A 24,770-nucleotide genomic window follows, 5' to 3' on the forward strand; every position below is an offset into this window, starting at 1 on the left:
ATCGGGTGTCAACCGTAAGAACGGTGGTTGCATAGTGGTCAAAGACAGGACCTTGTGCCATACCGAAAAATTATAAGGGTGAGCTTTACTATTGCTCCTACCAAGGATAGTAATTGCGTCCGACACGTTATAGACCATAATCAAAAGCATGTCACGGGACATTGCCTTAACAGTTGCTTGTTCAACGCTTTCCTTTCAACCGGACGGTAGTTTACCGAAAGGTAATATACGGGACAAGTAAACTGGACGTGTTGCTTTCCAAATACAAGGTTAGCAAGTGGGTGACACAAAACCGCAAGTTTTGAGCTAAAATTTTCAAATCTGAAACCCACCAAACCCACAAAAATATTTTGCAAACACCGGTAAAGGGTTATCCCGGAAAACTTATCTAGGGTAAAAACTAGATTTAATTTTCAAAAGATCAAATGTTTTCATAAAGATCCAATTTCCTTAATGGATCTAAATTTTTATAGTCATATGGGACTGTAAACCATATCGTTACTACCATTGTTTATACCGCCGTATAGAAATCACTGATGTACAAAGTGTGAAGAATAAAGAAGTGATTCTAGTATTTCAAGACGATATTGCTTGAGGACAAGCAAAGCTCAAGCGTGGGAATATTTGATAATGCTAAAAACGAACATACATTTCATAGCATTATTCCTCAAGAAAGACAAGCTTTTAGTTGCAATTGTTCTATTTACAAGTGATATTCGTTTAAATAATAAAAGGTGAAGACAAAAGACAGATTCGACGAATTTTAGACGCAAACGACCAAAAAGCTCAAAAGTACAAAAGACAATCAAAAAGGTTCCAATTATTGATAAGAAACGTCTCGAAATTATAAAAGTACAAGATTCAAAACGCAAAGTACAAGATATTAAATTGTACGCGAGGACGTTCGAAAATCCGGAACCGGGACCAGAGTCAACTCTTAACGCTCGACGCAACGGACTAAAAATTACAAGTTAACTATGCATATAAATATAATATAATATATAATTAATTATATTAATTATATATATATTATATATATATATTATAAAACCGTCGGCAGAGAAACTCCAAGGGTGTGAGCTGTAAATACATTCTCCGCGACTCGCGGAGTTTGAAGAGGATTTTGCCGCGAGTCGCGGAGCCCCAAAAATCAACTCTGGCTATAAAGCAAACCGAATTCTGATCATTTTTTCATATTCTATTTTCTCTCATCTCTCTATCTATACGATATATATATATATATATATAATTTATATTTTAATTTTAATTATAATTCTAATAATAAGGGTATGTTAGCGAATGTTGTAAGGGTGTAAGTCGAAATTCTGTCCGTGTAACGCTACGCTATTTTTAATCATTGTAAGTTATGTTCAACCTTTTTATATTAATGTCTCGTAGCTAAGTTATTATTATGCTTATTTAAAACGAAGTAATCATGATGTTGGGCTAATTACTAAAATTGGGTAATTGGGCTTTGTACCATAATTGGGGTTTGGACAAAAGAACGACACTTGTGGAAATTAGACTATGGGCTATTAATGGGCTTCATATTTGTTTAACTAAATGAAAGTTTGTTAATGTTAATATAAAGATTTACAATTGGGAGTCCCTATAAATTACCATATACACTCGATCGGACACGATGGGCGGGGAATTTATATGTACGAATAATCGTTCATTTAACCGGACACGGGAATGGATTAATAGCCACTAGAATAATTAAAACAGGGGTGAAATTACATTCAAGGGTAATTGGTGTAATTGTTAACAAAGTAGTAAAACCTTGGTTTACACGCAGTCGATAACCTGGTGTATTCATTAAACAAAGTATTAAAACCTTGTTACAATTCGAATCCCCAATTAGTTGGAATATTTAACTTCGGGTATAAGAATAATTTGACGAGGACACTCGCACTTTATATTTATGACTGATGGACTGTTATGGACGAAAACCAGACGGACATATTAAATAATCCAGGACAAAGGACAATTAACCCATGGGCATAAAACTAAAATCAACACGTCAAACATCATGATTACGGAAGTTTAAATAAGCATAATTCTTTTATTTCATATTTAATTTCCTTTATTTTATATTTAATTGCACTTCTAATTATCGCACTTTTATTTATTGTTATTTAATCGCACTTTTAATTATCGTACTTTTTAATTATCGTAAGTTTATTTTATCGCACTTTTATTATTCGCAATTTCATTATCGTTATTTACTTTACGCTTTAATTTAAGTCTTGTATTTATTTTATATTTTACATTAGGTTTTAACTGCGACTAAAGTCTTAAAATCGACAAACCGGTCATTAAACGGTAAAAACCCCCCTTTATAATAATAATATTACTTATATATATATTTGTATTTTTAATAAAAGTAAACTAATATAGCGTTGAGCTTTGTTTAAAGATTTCCCTGTGGAACGAACCGGACTTACTAAAAACTACACTACTGTACGATTAGGTACACTGCCTATAAGTGTTGTAGCAAGGTTTAAGTATATCCATTCTATAAATAAATAAATATCTTGTGTAAAATTGTATCGTATTTAATAGTATTTCCTGCTAAAATTAATAACTATTTTATATACACCTCGCATAACATCATATACCTTGGATTTAATTTCCCTCGTTTACCAAATCGAACAACGCCTTTCCAAGGTGCAACTTTAAGCATGACCATCTCTCCAATTTCAAATTCTATATCTTTTCTTTTAATGTCAGCGTAGCTCTTTTGTCGACTTTGGGCGGTTTTCAACCGTTGTTGAATTTGGATGATCTTCTCGGTAGTTTCTTGTATAATCTCCGGACCCGTAATCTGTCTATCCCCCACTTCACTCCAACAAATCAGAGACCTGCACTTTCTACCATAAAGTGCTTCAAACGGCGCCATCTCAGTGCTTGAATGGTAGCTGTTGTTGTAGGAAAATTCTACTAACGGTAGATGTCGATCCCAACTGTTTCCGAAATCAATAACACATGCTCGTAGCATGTCTTCAAGCGTTTGTATCGTCCTTTCACTCTGCCCATCAGTTTGTGGATGATAGGCAGTACTCATGTCTAGACGAGTTCCTAACGCTTGCTGTAATGTCTGCCAGAATCTTGAAATAAATCTACCATCCCTATCAGAGATAATAGAGATTGGTATTCCATGTCTGGAGACGACTTCCTTCAAATACAGTCGTGCTAACTTCTCCATCTTGTCATCTTCTCTTATTGGCAGGAAGTGTGCTGATTTGGTGAGACGATCAACTATTACCCAAATAGTATCAAAACCACTTGCAGTCCTTGACAATTTAGTGATGAAATCCATGGTAATGTTTTCCCATTTCCATTCCGGGATTTCGGGTTGTTGAAGTAGACCTGATGGTTTCTGATGCTCAGCTTTGACCTTAGAACACGTCAAACATTCTCCTACGTATTTAGCAACATCGGCTTTCATACCCGGCCACCAAAAATGTTTCTTGAGATCCTTGTACATCTTCCCCGTTCCAGAATGTATTGAGTATCTGGTTTTATGAGCTTCTCTAAGTACCATTTCTCTCATATCTCCAAATTTTGGTACCCAAATCCTTTCAGCCCTATACCGGGTTCCGTCTTCCCGAATATTAAGATGCTTCTCCGATCCTTTGGGTATTTCATCCTTTAAATTTCCCTCTTTTAAAACTCCTTGTTGCGCCTCCTTTATTTGAGTAGTAAGGTTATTTTGAATCATTATATTCTTAGATTTTACTCGAATGGGTTCTCTGTCCTTCCTGCTTAAGGCATCGGCTACCACATTTGCCTTCCCCGGGTGGTAACGAATCTCAAAGTCGTAATCATTCAATAATTCAATCCACCTACGCTGCCTCATATTCAGTTGTTTCTGATTAAATATGTGTTGAAGACTTTTGTGGTCGGTATATATAATACTTTTAACCCCATATAAGTAGTGCCTCCAAGTCTTTAATGCAAAAACAACTGCGCCTAATTCCAAATCATGCGTCGTATAATTTTGTTCGTGAATCTTCAATTGTCTAGACGCATAAGCAATCACCTTCGTTCGTTGCATTAATACACAACCGAGACCTTGCTTTGATGCGTCACAATAAATCACAAAATCATCATTCCCTTCAGGCAATGACAATATAGGTGCCGTAGTTAGCTTTTTCTTCAATAACTGAAACGCTTTCTCTTGTTCATCATTCCATTCAAATTTCTTCCCTTTATGCGTTAATGCAGTCAAGGGTTTTGCTATTCTGGAAAAGTCTTGGATGAACCTTCTGTAGTAACCAGCTAGTCCTAAAAACTGGCGTATGTGTTTTGGAGTTTTTGGGGTTTCCCACTTTTCAACAGTTTCTATCTTTACCGGATCCACCTTAATACCTTCTTTGTACACTATGTGACCGAGGAATTGAACTTCTTCCAACCAAAATGCACACTTTGAAAACTTAGCGTACAATTCTTCCTTCCTCAATACTTCTAACACCTTTCTCAAATGTTCACCGTGTTCTTGGTCATTCTTTGAGTAAATAAGTATGTCATCAATGAAAATAATGACAAACTTGTCAAGGTATGGTCCACACACTCGGTTCATAAGGTCCATGAACACAGCTGGTGCATTAGTTAAACCAAACGGCATGACCATAAACTCGTAATGACCGTAACGTGTTCTGAAAGCAGTCTTTAGAATATCATCTTCTTTCACCCGCATTTGATGATACCCGAAACGTAAGTCAATCTTTGAATAAACAGACGAGCCTTGTAGTTGATCAAATAAGTCGTCGATTCTCGGTAGTGGGTAGCGATTCTTGATGGTAAGTTTGTTCAACTCTTGGTAGTCGATACACAACCTGAATGTACCATCTTTCTTCTTGACAAACAAAACAGGAGCTCCCCACAGTGATGTGCTTGGTCGAATGAAACCACGCTCTAAAAGTTCTTGTAATTGGCTTTACAGTTCTTTCATCTCGCTGGGTGCGAGTCTGTAAGGAGCACGAGCTATTGGTGCAGCTCCTGGTACAAGATCTATTTGAAATTCAACGGATCGATGTGGGGGTAATCCCGGTAATTCTTTCGGAAATACATCGGGAAATTCTTTTGCAATGGGAACATCATTGATGCTCTTTTCTTCAGTTTGTACTTTCTCGACGTGTGCTAGAACAGCATAGCAACCTTTTCTTATTAGTTTTTGTGCCTTCAAATTACTAATAAGATGTAGCTTCGTGTTGCCCTTTTCTCCGTACACCATTAAGGGTTTTCCTTTTTCTCGTATAATGCGAATTGCATTTTTGTAACAAACGATCTCTGCTTTCACTTCTTTCAACCAGTCCATACCGATTATCACATCAAAACTCCCTAACTCTACTGGTATCAAATCAATCTTAAATGTTTCGCTAACCAGTTTAATTTCTCGATTCCGACATATATTATCTGCTGAAATTAATTTACCATTTGCTAATTCGAGTAAAAATTTACTATCCAAAGGCGTCAATGGACAACTTAATTTAGCACAAAAATCTCTACTCATATAGCTTCTATCCGCACCCGAATCAAATAAAACGTAAGCAGATTTATTGTCAATAAGAAACGTACCCGTAACAAGCTCCGGGTCTTCCTGTGCCTCTGCCGCATTAATATTGAAAACTCTTCCGCGGCCTTGTCCATTCGTGTTCTCCTGGTTCGGGCAATTTCTAATAATGTGGCCCGGTTTTCCACATTTATAACAAACTACATTGGCATAACTTGCTCCGACACTACTTGCTCCGCCATTACTCGTTCCGACACCATTTGTTCCTTTCGTTCTATTAACCCCTGGTCCGTAAACCTCACACTTCGCCGCGCTATGACCATTTCTTTTACACTTGTTGCAAAATTTGGTGCAGAACCCCGAGTGATACTTTTCACACCTTTGGCATAGCTGCTTCTGATTGTTGTTGTTGTTGCGGTTATTATTGTTGTTAGGATGATTGTTGTAGTTGCTGTTGTTGTTGTTGTTGTTGTTGTTGGGCCGTTTGTTGTAGTTGCGATTGATGTTGCGATTGTTGGGATAATTGTTGCGATTATTGTTGTAATTGCTGTTGTTGTTGTATTGGTGATTCTTATCACCGTTTTCCTCCCACTTTCTTTTGACTTGCTTCACATTGGCCTCTTCAGCAGTATGTTCTTTAATTCTTTCTTCAATCTGGTTCACTAGTTTGTGAGCCATTCTACATGCCTGTTGTATGGAGGCGGGCTCGTGTGAACTTATATCTTCTTGGATTCTTTCCAGTAATCCTTTCACAAACGCGTCGATCTTCTCTTCCTCATCTTCGAATGCTCCCGGACATAATAGGCACAATTCTGTGAATCGTCTTTCATACGTGGTAATATCAAATCCTTGGGTTCGTAACCCTCTAAGTTCTGTCTTGAGCTTATTGACCTCGGTTCTGGGACGGTACTTCTCGTTCATCAAGTGCTTGAATGCTGACCACGGTAGTGCGTACGCATCGTTTTGTCCCACTTGCTCTAGATAGGTATTCCACCATGTTAACGCAGAACCTGTGAAGGTATGCGTAGCGTACTTCACTTTGTCCTCTTCAGTACACTTACTTATGGTAAACACCGATTCGACCTTCTCGGTCCACCGTTTCAATCCGATCGGTCCTTCGGTTCCATCAAATTCCAAAGGTTTGCAGGCTGTGAATTCTTTGTAGGTGCATCCTACACGATTTCCTGTACTGCTAGATCCAAGGTTATTGTTGGTATGTAGCGCAGCCTGTACTGCGGCTATGTTTGAAGCTAGAAAAGTACGAAATTCCTCTTCATTCATATTCACGGTGTGTCGAGTAGTCGGTGCCATTTCCTTCAAAATAGTCAAATGGAACAAGTTAATCATACAGAATATTAAGAGTAGTTAATAGTATTTCGTAGCATAATATGAACTCATTTATAAAAGCTTTTTCTTCATATTAGCGTTTTATAAGTTTAAATTCGGGTAGTACCTACCCGTTAAGTTCATACTTAGTAGCTAATATACAATTCAACTACTACAATTCTATATGAAAAACTGATTATAATAATATTTCGCGTTCAAACTTTTACACAATATTTTACAAACTTACAATACCGCTTATTTTACATATAGCATGAAATATAGCACACAATAAATTTGATACAAGATGGTTGTGAAGATAATTCTAGCTAGTACACAAGCCGTTCAGCAAAGGCAATAAAGACACGTAATTCATACGTCCAGAAGCAAGTCATGCATTCTGGTTTTACTAGGATTACTTCCCATCCTTGGTCTTGTGGAACATAACCGTTATGGCCGTTGATAAGACAGCGTGTTGTAATGTCGTCAAAGGGACGAGGGTTACGTAATGTCCAACAGTCCCGTAACAATCTAAAAACCGCATTTCTTACCCCAATTACCGACTCCGTCACTTGTGGGAACGTTTTGTTTAATAGTTGTAGCCCGATGTTCTTGTTCTCACTTTGGTAAGAAGCGAACATTACTAATCCGTAAGCATAACATGCTTCTTTATGTTGCATGTTAGCCGCTTTTTCTAAATCACGAAGTCCAATATTCGGATATATTGAGTCAAAATAATTTCTTAACCCATTGCGTAAAATAGCATTTGGGTTCCCCGCAATATATGCGTCAAAGTAAACACATCGTAACTTATGGATTTCCAAATGTGATATCCCCCATCTTTCGAACGAAAGCCTTTTATAAACCAAGGCATTCTTGGAACGTTCTTGGAATGTCTTACAAACTGATCTCGCCTTAAATAGTTGTGCCGAAGAATTCTGACCGACTCTAGACAAGATTTCATCAATCATGTCTCCGGGTAGGTCTCTTAAAATATTGGGTTGTCTATCCATTTTGTACTGTAAAATAGACAAGAGTTAGATTCATAAAAAAAATACTTATTAATACAAGCAATTTTTACATATATCATAAAGCATAAGCACACTATATTACATATATTACACCACACGAATACAACTATCTTATTCCGACTCGCTTGTTTCTTCTTCTTCGGTTTTGGTTCGTTTTGCCAAGTTTCTAGGGATATATGATGTTCCCCTAATACGAGCCGTCGTTTTCCACATTGGTTTAGAAAAACCTGGTGGTTTAGAGGTTCCCGGGTCATTGTTACAACTTAAGGACTTCGGGGGTTGACGATACATATAAAGTTCATCGGGGTTGGAATTAGATTTCTCTATTTTTATGCCCTTTCCCTTATTATTTTCTTTTGCCTTTTTAAATTCAGTTGGGGTAATTTCTATAACATCATTGGAATTCTCGTCGGAATCCGATTCATCGGAGAATTGGTAATCCTCCCAATATTTTGCTTCCTTGGCGGAAACACCATTGACCATAATTAACCTTGGTCGGTTGGTTGAGGATTTTCTTTTACTTAACCGTTTTATTATTTTCCCCACTGGTTCTATTTCTTCATCCGGTTCCGATTCTTCTTCCGGTTCCGATTCTTCTTCCGGTTCCGACTCTTCTTCCGGTTCCTCTTCGGGAACTTGTGAATCAGTCCACGAATCATTCCAATTTACATTTGACTCTTCATTATTATTAGGTGAGTCAATGGGACTTGTTCTAGAGGTAGACATTTATCACATAATATCAAACGCGTTAAGAGATTAATATATCACATAATATTCACATGTTAAAAATATATAGTTTCCAACAAAATTTGTTAAGCAATCATTTTTCAAGTAAACACGGTCGAAGTCCAGACTCACTAATGCATCCTAACAAACTCGATAAGACACACTAATGCAAAATTCTGGTTCTCTAAGACCAACGCTCGGATACCAACTGAAATGTCCCGTTCTTATTGATTAAAAACGTTCCATATTAATTGATTTCGTTGCGAGGTTTTGACCTCTATATGAGACGTTTTTCAAAGACTGCATTCATTTTAAAACAAACCATAACCTTTATTTCATCAATAAAGGTTTAAAAAGCTTTACGTAGATTATCAAATAATGATAATCTAAAATATCCTGTTTACACACGACCATTACATAATGGTTTACAATACAAATATGTTACAACAAAATAAGTTTCTTGAATGCAGTTTTTACACAATATCATACAAGCATGGACTCCAAATCTCGTCCTTATTTAAGTATGCGACAGCGGAAGCTCTTAATAATCACCTGAGAATAAACATGCTTAAAAACGTCAACAAAAATGTTGGTGAGTTATAGGTTTAACCTATATATATCAAATCATAATAATAGACCACAAGATTTCATATTTCAATACACATCCCATACATAGAGATAAAAATCATTCATATGGTGAACACCTGGTAACCGACATTAACAAGATGCATATATAAGAATATCCCCATCATTCCGGGACACCCTTCGGATATGATATAAATTTCGAAGTACTAAAGCATCCGGTACTTTGGATGGGGCTTGTTGGGCCCGATAGATCTATCTTTAGGATTCACGTCAATTAGGGTGTCTGTTCCCTAATTCTTAGATTACCAGACTTAATAAAAAGGGGCATATTCGATTTCGATAATTCAACCATAGAATGTAGTTTCACGTACTTGTGTCTATTTTGTAAATCATTTATAAAACCTGCATGTATTCTCATCCCAAAAATATTAGATTTTAAAAGTGGGACTATAACTCACTTTCACAGATTTTTACTTCGTCGGGAAGTAAGACTTGGCCACTGGTTGATTCACGAACCTATAACAATATATACATATATATCAAAGTATGTTCAAAATATATTTACAACACTTTTAATATATTTTGATGTTTTAAGTTTATTAAGTCAGCTGTCCTCGTTAGTAACCTACAACTAGTTGTCCACAGTTAGATGTACAGAAATAAATCGATAAATATTATCTTGAATCAATCCACGACCCAGTGTATACGTATCTCAGTATTGATCACAACTCAAACTATATGTATTTTGGAATCAACCTCAACCCTGTATAGCTAACTCCAACATTCACATATAGAGTGTCTATGGTTGTTCCGAAATATATATAGATGTGTCGACATGATAGGTCGAAACATTGTATACGTGTCTATGGTATCTCAAGATTACATAATATACAATACAAGTTGATTAAGTTATGGTTGGAATAGATTTGTTACCAATTTTCACGTAGCTAAAATGAGAAAAATTATCCAATCTTGTTTTACCCATAACTTCTTCATTTTAAATCCGTTTTGAGTGAATCAAATTGCTATGGTTTCATATTGAACTCTATTTTATGAATCTAAACAGAAAAAGTATAGGTTTATAGTCGGAGAAATAAGTTACAAGTCGTTTTTGTAAAGGTAGTCACTTCAGTCAAAAGAACGACGTCTAGATGACCATTTTAGAAAACATACTTCCACTTTGAGTTTAACCATAATTTTTGGATATAGTTTCATGTTCATAATAAAAATCATTTTCTCAGAATAACAACTTTTAAATCAAAGTTTATCATAGTTTTTAATTAACTAACCCAAAACAGCCCGCGGTGTTACTACGACGGCGTAAATCCGGTTTTACGGTGTTTTTCGTGTTTCCAGGTTTTAAATCATTAAGTTAGCATATCATATAGATATAGAACATGTGTTTAGTTGATTTTAAAAGTCAAGTTAGAAGGATTAACTTTTGTTTGCGAACAAGTTTAGAATTAACTAAACTATGTTCTAGTGATTACAAGTTTAAACCTTCGAATAAGATAGCTTTATATGTATGAATCGAATGATGTTATGAACATCATTACTACCTTAAGTTCCTTGGATAAACCTACTGGAAAAGAGAAAAATGTATCTAGCTTCAACGGATCCTTGGATGGCTCGAAGTTCTTGAAGCAGAATCATGACACGAAAACAAGTTCAAGTAAGATCATCACTTGAAATAAGATTGTTATAGTTATAGAAATTGAACCAAAGTTTGAATATGATTATTACCTTGTATTAGAATGATAACCTACTGTAAGAAACAAAGATTTCTTGAGGTTGGATGATCACCTTACAAGATTGGAAGTGAGCTAGCAAACTTGAAAGTATTCTTGATTTTTTTGTAACTAGAACTTGTAGAATATATGAAGAACACTTAGAACTTGAAGATAGAACTTGAGAGAGATCAATTAGATGAATAAAATTGAAGAATGAAAGTGTTTGTAGGTGTTTTTGGTCGTTGGTGTATGGATTAGATATAAAGGATATGTAATTTTGTTTTCATGTAAATAAGTCATGAATGATTACTCATATTTTTGTAATTTTATGAGATATTTCATGCTAGTTGCCAAATGATGGTTCCCACATGTGTTAGGTGACTCACATGGGCTGCTAAGAGCTGATCATTGGAGTGTATATACCAATAGTACATACATCTAAAAGCTGTGTATTGTACGAGTACGAATACGGGTGCATACGAGTAGAATTGTTGATGAAACTGAACGAGGATGTAATTGTAAGCATTTTTGTTAAGTAGAAGTATTTTGATAAGTGTCTTGAAGTCTTTCAAAAGTGTATGAATACATATTAAAACACTACATGTATATACATTTTAACTGAGTCGTTAAGTCATCGTTAGTCGTTACATGTAAATGTTGTTTTGAAACCTTTAGGTTAACGATCTTGTTAAATGTTGTTAACCCAATGTTTATAATATCAAAAGAGATTTTAAATTATTATATTATCATGATATTATGATGTACGAATATCTCTTAATATGATATATATATATATACATTAAATGTCGTTACAACGATAATCGTTACATATATGTCTCGTTTCAAAATCATTAAGTTAGTAGTCTTGTTTTTACATATGTAGTTCATTGTTAATATAATTAATGATATGTTTACTTATCATAATATCATGTTAACTATATTAATAACCATATTTATGTCATCATATAGTTTTTACAAGTTTTAACGTTCGTGAATCACCGGTCAACTTGGGTGGTCAATTGTCTATATGAAACCTATTTCAATTAATCAAGTCTTAACAAGTTTGATTGCTTAACATGTTGGAAACATTTAATCATGTAAATATCAATCTCAATTAATATATATAAACATGGAAAAGTTCGGGTCACTACACTTGGAAGGTGATTTGCACTCCTAAAACTCAAGGTGGGCTAGGTTTAAAACCTTTGAAGGAGTGGAATGAGATTTTGTTAATCAAACAGTTGTGGAAAATAATTGAAAAGAAAGAATCTCTTTGGTATAATTGGGTCAATCTTGTAAAGTTAAAAGGTAAGACTATATGGGAAATTGAAGATAAACAGCATGATATCTGGGGTTGGAAACAATTGCTAGCTATGAGGGATAGAATCAAACACCATGTGTTTGAAGATAAAGAGGGGAATGTTCAATGGGTTACAAATAAAGGCAACAAAGTTTCTTATTCAACTGGTCAGACATGGGATGATCTTAAAGTAAATAAAGCCAATGTACCATGGCACCATGTAGTTTGGTTTCCTCGGGCCAATCCTAAGCATGCCTTCATAATGTGGCTTGCTATACAGGAAAGGCTAACTACACAAGATAAACTTATGAAATGGTACCCACTCAAAACATTTCAATGTGAGCTATGTGGCAAGGAAGCAGATTCAATTAATCATCTATTTTTTGGCTGTGAGTATTCAAAAGCTGTATGGTTAGAAGTTCAGAAATTACTTCTATTAAGAGGTTTGCCAACAAATATTCATGCCATTGTCCAAAAAATTGCTGCTTTTCCTTTCAGAAATCAAATATGGGATGTGATAAACAGAATTACCATTGCAGCTACGGTGTATAATGTATGGCAGGAAAGGAATAACAAAATTTTCAAAGGAAGAAGGAGGAATGAGTCTGAGCTTGTAAAGTGTATCGTTGAAGGCATCAAATTGAAGCTGACGTCATTCAAAATCAAGAATTCGGTTGCTATGGCTAGGGCAGCGAAGAATTGGGGTTTGGATATGGATGGTAACAAATTGGTGATGAAGCATTTGATGTAATTGTGTTTTTTTTTGTGTTCTAGGATTTGCAATTTTGATTCTAGGTCACGCTCTGTATTGTAGGTGGTGTATTTGGGGGTGAAGGGTAAGTCCTGCCCGTTGTATTCTTCTCGTTTGAATTTAACAAGTATTCGGGTCGGCCCGCTTCGCTGGGCCCAAATTCGGTAACCTGAAAAAAAAAAAAAAAAAAAACGCAACTCCAAGGTTCGAACCTGCGCCCCTTTAAATTTCAACAAACCTCCTTACCAACTGATCTACGAATTCACTTTGATAAATTTATAGTTTGTTTAATATACATCTTATAAATTAGAGGGTTGGTGAAAGTAAAAAAGTTAGTCAAAAGGGGGTGAAATTTAACATAAGGTAAAAACGGGGGTAATGGTGATAAAATTACAAAAAAGTTTCAAATGAATAGTGCCATTTTTTTGTCTTTTCTGTTTTCTAGTTGAATCTATGTATAATAAATAAAAGTTTTCATTGAAAAAAAGAACAACGTCTTAACGGAAATACCTGTTTGGGCAACTTGGCTGAAGTACCATATTCACCGCGAGCACAACTCATGGCACACTGCAATGCCACCTTACCACCCATTGAATGCCCTAATACAACATCAGGCCAATTCCAATCTTTTGATTTAACTAAATTAGCAACATCATTAGCAGCATTAATCATGTCATGAGGTGGTTGTAAACTAGATATTCCAGTTGAATGTGCATGATTCCTTAAATCCACAAGAATCATCTTCCAATCTACATATACGTCACTTAAAAAAAGAGTTATAACCACACCAAACTGTATAATAACACACATTGTGTTGTTCTTCTTACGTGCATATACTCGTTTTCAATTGCTATTTTTAAGGCTTAATATTTTGTTTTTATCATGTATTAATGATGTTTTATTTATTTATTTATTTATTTATTTTTTTTTTTTTGCTTGATTTGCACAAGTTAGTTGCAGTTTTTAAAGCTGTTGCTCAAAGTAATTTTTTTCTTGTAAATTTCCGGATCCACCACTTTTTTTATGATTGTATGACGGCACCGTAGGCTTGAACAGCCAATTAATAACCATAACCAGAAATTATTAAAATGAGACAAGTGTGAATATTAAAAGACAATAAAAAAGGGTAACCACTTTCTGATGATTAAACACAGGTGATGACGTGGATTAATAGATATTAAGCGTCAAATATTACCTGAAGACGGTGAGAATGTGGAGAGGGAAGAAGCCAAATTACGAGAAAAAGATCTCCAATTTCGAGCAGATCCCATTAAACCATGAAGAAAGATTGCAGAGTGATCATGAGAAGGTAGGATGGGGTTATGAGATGGAGATCGTATCTCTTCGAAAGCTACGGTTTCAATCGACCTCGTAAACGTATTCATATACGGGTGGAAAACAATGGATCTTGATGACAACAATCTATATTTGTTGGTCCTGATGATTCTCACCATAATTTGGCCTTTAATTTGCTTTTATCAGCTCTGCATGTATCTGTGTAAGATCTGCATATAAGTATTTGTTGTGTATGCTAGAATATGGTCCTTCAACTTATAAATCTTCCAATCTTGATATTCTACATCTTTTCTTATACACAGCAGACCTTCTAGTTTGATAATGTGCACTTTAACCCCTCATCCTTCCCAAATCGGCAGTAAATCTGCACTTACTAGAAAACTGTTATATTTATTGATTCAAAATGTTTAAATATTGTAAAAGTTTATTTGGTGGGAGTAATTTTTGAGGGGGAATATTTTGGTGGGAAGTTTTTGAGGGAATTGTTTTGGAGGGAGTTTTGTGAAGGGAGTTTTGTAGAGTGAATTTTGGAGGGAAACTTGGTGGAGTTTTAGTATAAATATATGTAGTAGTATGTAGAGAAAAGTGGAGGAGTTTGAGAGAAAAATAGAGTCTATGAGAGTCGTCTTACTCTGTCCTGTGAGGTGGTCTCGGTGATTCAATAACGATGGGAGCGAATTTTGTTATTGTAATCTACCGTTTGTGAGAGGTGTTGAGAGATACGTGATAATATTCAAGAGTGTTGTAATGAGCGTTCATTCTTGTAATATTGTTCGTATATAGTGAAATTTAAGTGGCCGCTGGTCCCGTGGTTTTTACTCTCCCTTGAGAGGTTTTCCACGTAAAATGTTGTGTGCGTATAACTTTTATATTTTGTCGTTTAATTATTGACTTATACATGGTTGTGTGATTCTTATTGTGATGGGGTCGATCTCGAAAGTGATATGTGTGCGGGTTCGATCCCAACAAAAACACCATCAATAAGTCGTTTGTAACTTATTCCAAGTTCGATATAATACCTTACAATTTTAACAGAAGCTGTTGACGGGCAGTAAACCGCGAAATTTTATACACGGTTTAGGTTTGGGTAGAAAAATACATGTTGGTGGGTGACGGGTATGATATAGTACCCACAATAAACCCGGCCTGCAAACCCGACACAGCCGTTAGAAAAATATACCCGTTGCTGCTTTTATGTAGAATGAGCAGATGTTTAAGCTTAAAGCTTTAATTGAAATGAAATGGAGTCATCTAAGTTTAACAATGTGTATAAAGATTTAATTGAAATGAATGGAGTCGTCCAAGTGTAACGTGTATAACCTTTTAAATGTTTTTTTTTTATGTTGGTAAGTATTGTGGTATCTGTATTTTCAAGAATACATGATTATTGTTAAAGTTCAGAAGTTAGATAACTGAAAGAATTGTTGGGCAGGACTGCCTGAACATGTGTTGTTCTTACCTAAGAAATCACCATTTTTGATCTGTTTCCAACCCGCCCAATTTCACAACTGTACTAAAACATAAGTAAAACATAATCATAATATATCTATAGGGGCTGTACTCTGTAGATTGTGATTTTTGTTCATACAAGGATCATACACTAATCTGGAAAAGAGGAAATTTTGACTTGACACCTAAGAGCCAAATTTGTTTCTATAAATGAGAATACATACATCATTAACCTACAAAGACTAGTGATTTAAAAGATAATTGCACAAGTTAGAGTTTCAGTTGAACCAAAGATGCAATTCTTGGGGTCATAATTTCCAGCAGTTTCTGTGGTTCATCTTTGTGAATCCAGTGTCCAGAACGGGGAACAACATCAACCGAGACTTTTCCAGTGTGTTCGCGTTTAACAAGGCTCTCAAGCCTCTCGACAACATCAGGGTCCCACGTGCCTCGGTTTTCAGTACGCACAATAGCTATCTCAGTTCCCTTTGGAGGCTGCTCTAACACCCCCCAATAATCCAAATCCCTGTAGTACAAATAATTTTTTTAAGTATCTGTATAAGACCATAAAGTGGATAATCTTTTAGCATACAAATGTAACTACTTTATGTTTTTTATGAACAACGAACATATGGCGAAGCTAAAAGATTTAACTAAAAAGAAACGTGTCAAATGGATTAACTTGAACAGAACCCACAATTTTTTCAACCTACACCCGTTTGGCTCATGGAATCCAATGAGATTCCGACAGAATTGGAATTGAATCTAGACACGCGTCGTGTCAAAATTCAATTCCAATTCTGCCGGAATCCCATTGGATTCCGTGAGCCAAACGTAAGAAAAACCCAATTTGACTCATTTCCCAATCACCCAATTCGACAACAGTACTAAAACTTCCTCATGGTCAGAGGCGTCAAGTTATTAAGTGAATCTTAAGATGACATATAATGGGAATTTGGGATACATGCATGGTAAATAAAACTAGTAGGTTTTACCTATTAGATTTGAACATCTCTAAGGCACCATTAATATTGAAAGAAAACTCCATATGTTCTCCTGACTTCTTGAGTTTGCTACTATTATATTCTGATAAAAGTTTAGAATACCCAAGATTAATCATGTGATCCACCAGCCACCTGAAATGAGCACTCTCCGCTATGATCTTTATAAATATAATGATTTTTATATTGTTTACAAGCAGTGGCGATTTTAGGATCAAAACTCAATGGGGTCCTAAAAATTTATTTAGCACTGATGATATTTGAATGTCATTTCAGTGGTTGTTCTATATAATTCAAAGGAAAAACTATAAATTCAAAAAATATATAGGGTCCTGTAGTTAAGTTCAGTGGTGTCCTGTACAATTTAAAAAATAATTTCTACATAAAATTAAAAAAAACTAGTGGTGTCCCGTACCCCACGGGCATTAACCTAGAGTCGCCCATGTTTACAAGCAGTGGTGGATCTAGAAATCGTAGTCACGGGTGTCAGTAGTTAAAAGCTCAAAAAAGCTTCACTGTTCAATTGTGTCACTCAGAGAAAATTTACAGGATCACTAGTTAAAAGCCCAAAAAAATTTCCACTACATCACGTATTTCACAGCGACAAAATGGTAGGTCCGCCCTTGTTTACAAGCCTTATTAAGGGGTAAATGAGGTTTTTACTCTTTCGATGGGATTATAGAAGGTAGCATCTGCAGAGTATGCAACGCTTTCCCAACTTCTTGATAAGCAGTTAAGTGTTCGAGACTTCCTGGTATAGCATCCAATACCCACACCTGTTAAAAACAATTTAAACATATTTTTGTTAGGAAATTCGATTTATAAATGAGACATCCAGCATTTGTTGATCAAAATCAAATACTGAAATTATAATCAACTATTGAAAATATCTACCCTCAGGTAGATATTAACTAACCTGTTTAGGCAGCTGTGCTGAATCACCATAATCACCTCGAGCACAACTTAGAGCATATTGCAAGACCACCTTGCCACCCAAAGAATGCCCGATAACAACATCGGGCCAAGCCCAATCTAGAGATGTAACGAGATTCGCTATGTCCTTAGCAGCATTAACTATGTCATGAGGTGGGGATAAACCTTCAATATCAGATGACTTTCCATGGTTCCTCAAATCCACAACCACCATCCTCAAATCTGTGTAGATATCACAAAATATTCCAATGATCATCTTGTTCTAAAATCTAATTTCAGTTCTGGTAATGAAAAACTGAAAAGCTAAACCAACAAAGAAAACATCTTGCTAATTCAAGATTTTGACTTAACTTTTCTAGTGTTATCTACACCTTTGACCCTACACATAAACTTATTTCAAACTTATAATACTTTGCAGTACGCAATGATTATAGAACGCTTTTTTCTAAGTTGGATCAATCGTATACACAAGCAACAATACGGTTTCAGGTAAGCTTTTTTTTTCCGGTTCAATACTGTGTGGATAGTTCAGTGCTCACAATTGTAAAAGGTCTAAACTTTAATACAAAACCGAACTATCTATAAACCCAATTATGCTTTACTAAAAAAATATTTATGATCAACACATACTTAAATAGGCTAAGTTATAAAATCATAATTAATCATTAATCAACTTATCATTTGAAAAAAAAAAAAAAAAAAAAATCTGTAATTTATATGTGAAGTCAAAATACTCCATACATTATCACATATCAATAGTTTTTTCTTCTAACCAAACGTTATAGATGACTAAGTAATTAGATTATTTTAATATTTTTGACAATAATAAGAGAAACACTCCTGAAGCTGTACAAGTTAACCCAAAACCGATTTAACCCAGCCGATCAACCTGCAAGCCGTTTAAGCCGACCCGAATCTAACCCTTGTTAGGGTCGGTGTAACTCATTCATCACACAACACATACTCTAAGAAAGATTAAAAACAGTACATGAAAAGTATAGCAACAAATGATAAATAGAGATATTAAGAGCAAGTGTAGTTACTATGTAAGGGATGTGAAGTGGATAGAGATGAAGCTAGGGAATCAGAAAATTCCGAAAAATCATCTGCACAACCCAATAACCCGTGAATCAGGAAAATTGTGAAATATTCATCACTGGATGAAGATGATGATTTCACTAATTCACTGTATGCAATATTCACCGACATCTTGAAAATCAAACGTGGCTCCTAATCGATCGTCTGCTACTTGTTTACCGCTCCCGTTTTCAAGATCCGTAGCGTTTTAGATGCAGATGTGGTTGCTATTTTGAAAGAGTGGTTTCTAGTAAAACTAGAGTCGTAAGTCGTAACCACTGTTTCCTAGATAATGTTTTGTTTTCTCTTTTTGGTTTTGATTTATTTATTATTTATAGAGTTTTGATATTTTAAACTAAAAAACCGATCATGCGTGGCTGCTGTAGACCGGTCCTACAAAGAGAGATCGGGCACGTTAGAAGAACATATGCTTGACCAAATGCGGTGAAGTTGTATCACAATTTACGGGTACTTTGGGAAAGGCAGATGAGGTGATGCACATAAAGTGTTCGATGAAATGATTGAAAGAGACGTCGAACATATTTTTGCTGTGAGCTATAATTGCTAGATTGGGTTTTGAAGTAAAAGGATAGAATTTGATGATGAAAAAAAAAAAAAAATGTGTTTGATGAAATGATACAGCAAGGGGAAAAACCAAATGCTGTGAAATGATTCAGAAAGGGAACAAACCAAATGCAATGGGAAGCATCGGTTGCGAGAACATGTTGTGAGGATAAAGGTGACCATTCACTTGTGGCAGAATTAGTCTAACAATGTGGATAGGTCCAAATGATATCATCGGCCGGGTTGAGTCAGGCCAGGTTGTCCAACAAGTATTATTACATCTGTAATTTATGAACTTGTGTTAAAGATTATTACAGACATCGCCGAACTTAGTAAAATCATCACAAGATGGTCTAGTGGTTGGCGTCTTGATATCCTCACAAGAGATCTCAGGTTTAAATCACTACATCTTGTGTGGCCAAATGGTTACAAGATAACCCAGTTAGCCTCGTACGTTTAAGTAAAAAGGATTCGCTCTCTCTGACTAACCTGGAAAAAAATATCCGAATATTGATTACAACTTAATTGAAGACAATAACTCATGATAGATTGTCCCATGTTCTCCTCACCACCATGTCATGGAAGCACCATCGAACGGTTCACCAAATCTCCTTCTTAAGATGAGTTTCTGTTGCGTACATAGTATATACCGGTCCAAAAGTTATCATTATCTCAGAAAAACACAACTGTGTTCCATACACCTATCCCCGTCGAAAATGCAAAAGCTGATGTTTCCTGCATAAAATGCCAATTGAGCAGTCCCTCTTCAGTCTAACATTAGATAATCTTGTATAGCATTTGATCATTTGTGATATTTTGACGGTTTGACCCATTAATTAATGAGTTGATTGGAGTTGTGTATTTTCAAAAACGGGTCAAAGTCATCATCTTGAGTATTATTTTTTAATTGATACTCAAATTAAACTTGGTTGCAGTTAACCTGATTTGACCCTGCTCCTTTTCCTATATGATTACTTAGTTCTAAAACTCGTGTATGCACGGTCTGATGAGTTAGTAACTTGGTATTAGTTAATTGTCAAAGTTTTACACTCAGAATAAATACATACAATATGGAGTACTTGCAAGTTACAACTATATACGCAGTAACATTTAAAGATAAAAAAATATCTGTTTCAAAAAAATTATGATACATAGCTCCACTTATTGTATACATACAGAAATAAATAAATGTAACTAGTGTCTAGTCATCTACTTTATGTGAAGGAATCCTTTTTGTAGTTGTTTACAATTTAATTGGCACAACTTCAGTTCACTAACTCTTGTAGCACCTACTCCATGCTATTAACTAAACCATATTTGCATCTCCACTTTTGTAATAAGGATCATGGCAAATTTGCTTCTAGCAAAAGATTGGAGTTGTTCTGCTTTTTGTGAAGGAACCCTTTTTGTAGTTGTTTACAATTTAGGTGCCCACTGTTGGGATTTAACAAGTTCATAATATACTTAAACCATTTTAAGAATTAAGAAAGCGGAAGCATGTTAATTATCAATTTTAGACTTGTTAAACTTTAACCAATTAAAGTTAAATTCCAATTAGGATCAAGTTGTGATATATACTTACAAACTACAAGCAAGTAAAGAGATTATACCTACTCCAAGCTTGCTAGTAAATGATGAAGATGATGATGATGAATGGAGCTCCAAAAGTGTGAAACCTCAAGTTGTTATACCCCAAACTTGTGCACCAACACCCTAGCTTTGGTTAGGATTTATTGACACTTGAATTTAGCTTCCAAAAACCAAATTAAGAACCCTTTGAATCCCCTTAAACCCCACGGTTTTGGCAGCAGAAATGGGAGGAGAAAATGCAGTTTTTTTGATTACTTTTGATGTGTAAATGCATGTGTGTTTTTTTGTCTCCAAGAGAGCCTTGGTTAATATGCATTTAGAATGGAAGTAACATGGTAAAAGACAAGTCAAAAGAGCATGCTTACTCCATACTCCCATGCCACTTCCAATTCTTTTAAATAAAATGGTTTGTTTTATAAAATTAGATTTTATAAAACACATTTTATAAAACTTCCATTTATTATATACATTTTATTATATAAAACCAATTTATATATAAAAATGTAACATAAATAAATTAATTATTTAACCAATAAATAATTAAATCCATAATATATAAATTATTCCATAATTTATATAATACACATCAAATAATATTTAAGAAAACCATTTTTCTTAAAGTTCAAGTGTCGCGTATTTGATCAATGAACCAATCGTTAAAATCAAATACAAATAAGGTGTTGGTAAGTTTGTTATTGGGTATGACCCGACTTGGATCATAACACGTCAGCCACATTAATTTAATATGTCTCTCGGGCATACGAAATACCTTCAATCTCCCACTTGCACGAGAAACATAAGGAATTAATGCAAGTGATGGATACAGCCTAACACACCGTCCATCACCCCTAATATGTTATGACTTTGTGCCATTCAATAACATCATCCCTTTCGAGTTCCCATCTCGAATATGATTAGGTGAATCTTTCATTATTTCCTTTCGTCCTAGATGTCATGTTAAATCCAAGAGATACAGAGTGATCACTCTCTTATAGATTTAACTTTTCAGGCCTTAGACATCTGACTCTCAACGAATAAGAGGGACAAATTCCATCTTGACTACATACGTCCTAGATATACACTTTGTAATATACCTGAGTTCTTCCTTATGTACTACCATGTTTCAGAATAGCGAAGGAAAGAATCAAGGCACAGTACTTGGTGAATATCCGAACCCAATATGTATCTCAGGTCAGAGGATACAATGATATTCGCCTTTACTCAAGATTACATGTGATCAACCACAAAGGCTCTATACAGTAATTCTTGAGAGCGGGTCTTCCAATATTTGTTTCCCACAAATATCTATGAACCTTGGTTGCAACCTTGCCCCACATTCAACCTATGAATGTATACCAATCCGAGTTCATAATAGTCTAAACCTCACACTTGTTCCCACAAATGTGATCGACTACGGAATTTAGAATAATAGTTTATTCATGGATAAAATATGCAAAATTGGAACATGACTCATAATTAAATTAATACCATAATTATATTAATGAGTTTGAACTAATTCGTTCCATTACAATACATAAAGTAGATCAATTCCAATCACTAGAATATCGAAGCCCTAACGCACAAACATGTCCCTCATGTTTTGGCCCATGTAAAAGCTTCGTGAGTGGATCCGCAACATTATGATCTGTGTGAACTTTGTGAATACATATCTTTCCCTTTTCAACCTCATCCCTGATGTAGTTGAATCTCCGCTCAATGTGACGAGTCTTTTGATGAGCACGAGGTTCCTTGATTTGAGCAATCGCACCCTCGTTGTCACAAAAGATCTCAAGAGGGTCCTGAATGGAAGGGACCACTCCTAAGTCGTCGATGAATTTCTTCATCCATGCAGCTTCCTGAGCTGCCAGTGAGGCGGCAATGTACTCCGACTCTGTAGTGGATAACGCAACAACCTCCTGTTTCGAACTCTTCCAAGAGACCGCACCACCATTTAACATGAAGACATAACCGGATTGTGATCGAGAGTCATCTCGATCAGTTTAGAAACTCGCGTCCACGTAACCTTTTACGGCAAGTTCCTCCTCACCAGACCCATATATTAGAAACATATCCTTAGTTCTCCTAAGGTATTTCAATATACTTTTAACAGCAATCCAATGACTGTTTCCTGGGTTATTCTGGTATCTACTTGTCAAGCTTAGAGCGCATGACACATCCGGTCTAGTACATATCATCGCATACATGATAGACCCAATAGCAGATGCGTATGGGACTTTCTTCATTCTCTCTTGTTCATCTTTCGTGGTAGGACACTGAGATGAATTGAGAATGGTTCCTCTTTGAATAGGTACCAAACCTTTCTTAGAGTTTTCCATCTTGAACCTTTTCAAGATTTTATCAATGTATGTACTTTGACTTAAACCTATCAATCTCTTGGATCTATTCCTATAGATCCCTATCCCCAATATATATTGTGCGTCTCCAAGATCCTTAATGGAGAAGCAACTCTTTAGCCAAGTTTTGACTCCTTGCATTGTGGTAATATCATTCCCAAATAATAATATATCATCCACATATAGCACAAGGAACATTATAGAGCTCCCACTAGCCTTCTTGTACACACAAGCTTCATCACCATTTTTAATGAAGCCAAATTTCTTTGCCTCTTCATTAAAGCGATGATTCCACATTCTAGATGCTTGTTTCAATCCGTAGATTGACTTCTTTAACTTGCATACCCTTTTAGGATATTTTGGATCAACAAAACCTTCAGGCTGAACCATATAGACATCTTCCATAAGATATCCATTTAGGAAAGCGGTTTTGACATCCATTTGCCATATTTCATAGTCATAGTGAGCAGCAATGGCAAATAATATCCTAATAGACTTTAGCATTGCCACTGGCGAGAAAGTTTCATCATAATCAACCCCTTGAGTTTGAGTGAAACCTTTTGCTACAAGTCTAGCTTTATATGTATCCAAGTTTCCATGTATGTCGGTTTTCTTCTTGAAAAGCCACTTGCAATCAACTAGCTTAGAGCTAGGAGGTTGCTCAACAAGTTCCCACACTTGGTTTTCATACATGGATTGCATCTCGGCGTTCATGGCTTCCTGCCATTTATCTTTATCAATTCTTGATAAAGCATCTTTGTAGTTTGTCGGTTCATCCAAATCAACCGTATAGCAACCTTCCACGAGAAACCCATATCTCTCGGGAGGATTACTAATCCTACTAGATCTTCGAACGTCTTGTGTACCTTGATCATCCACTTGATCATTTTCAACATCCTCATGTTGAGTACTAGTGCCAACCAATTGTGTATCATCGGCTTGATCTTGTACCTCTACAAGATCTATCTTCCTTTCACCATCACCTTCCATAAGGAATTTGGTTTCAAGGAATTTCGCTTTCCGAGCAACAATTACGGTTTGCTCAGATGGATCATAGAAGTAATATCCCATGTCATCTTTGGGATATCCTATGAAGATACACTTTGTGGATCGAGCATGTAGCTTATTTGCTACATAACACTTAGGATAAGCTTCACATCCCCATACTTTCAAGTATGAAAGAGAAGGAGGTTTTCCAAACCACATCTCATGAGGAGTTCGTTCCACCTTCTTGGTTGGGGCCATATTTAAAATACGAGCCGCGGAGCTTAGACAATAACCCCAAAATGATAAAGGCAGCGAGCTTCTTGCCATCATAGATCGAACCATATCCATTAGGGTTCGGTTCCTCCTTTCGGAAACTCCATTAAGTTGGGGTGTTCCGGGTGGAGTAAGTTGTGAGATAATCCCACAACTCCTAAGATGATCTTGGAAGGCATCGCTTAGGTATTCACCTCCTCTATCGGTACGTAGTACCTTAATTGTCTTATTGAGTTGATTTTGTACTTCGTTTTGATATTCTTTGAATGCTTCAAACGTTTC

General features: G+C 35.7%; 1 protein-coding gene and 1 pseudogene across 2 annotated transcripts; both read right to left on the reverse strand.

Annotated features, from left to right (window-relative positions):
- Positions 1–14,418, reverse strand: part of LOC139841633 (uncharacterized) — a 36,411-nt pseudogene extending 21,993 nt beyond the window's left edge.
- Positions 14,419–15,868: 1,450 nt separating this feature from the next.
- LOC139876549 (uncharacterized) lies at positions 15,869–19,027 on the reverse strand. Of its 2 annotated transcripts, XM_071863887.1 has the most exons (5): positions 18,687–19,027; positions 17,627–17,865; positions 17,374–17,486; positions 16,705–16,845; positions 15,869–16,235 (listed from the first exon to the last, which is right to left on the reverse strand). In XM_071863887.1, the coding sequence occupies exons 1-5, from the start codon at positions 18,850–18,852 to the stop codon at positions 15,980–15,982; spliced, it is 915 nt and encodes a 304-aa protein (XP_071719988.1). In that variant the 5' UTR covers positions 18,853–19,027; the 3' UTR covers positions 15,869–15,979. The 2 variants fall into 2 exon arrangements, with proteins under 2 accessions (XP_071719988.1, XP_071719994.1); XM_071863893.1 differs by lacking the exon at positions 16,705–16,845.
- Positions 19,028–24,770: the final 5,743 nt, after the last annotated feature.

This window comes from Rutidosis leptorrhynchoides, chromosome 1, assembly GCF_046630445.1.
Source record: "Rutidosis leptorrhynchoides isolate AG116_Rl617_1_P2 chromosome 1, CSIRO_AGI_Rlap_v1, whole genome shotgun sequence".
NCBI classification, from domain to species: Eukaryota; Viridiplantae; Streptophyta; class Magnoliopsida; order Asterales; family Asteraceae; genus Rutidosis; species Rutidosis leptorrhynchoides.

Excerpts from the sequence above, each read along its gene's own strand:
- LOC139876549 (XM_071863887.1), bottom strand. The coding sequence starts at position 18,852 with ATGTCGGTGAATATTGCATACAGTGAATTAGTGAAATCATCATCTTCA. Across the intron at positions 17,866-18,686 it reads CACTTCACATCCCTTACATA|ATTTGAGGATGGTGGTTGTG; the intron begins GTAACTACACTT and ends ATATCTACACAG. Across the intron at positions 16,846-17,373 it reads TCTATAATCCCATCGAAAGA|GTGGCTGGTGGATCACATGA; the intron begins GTAAAAACCTCA and ends TGCTCATTTCAG.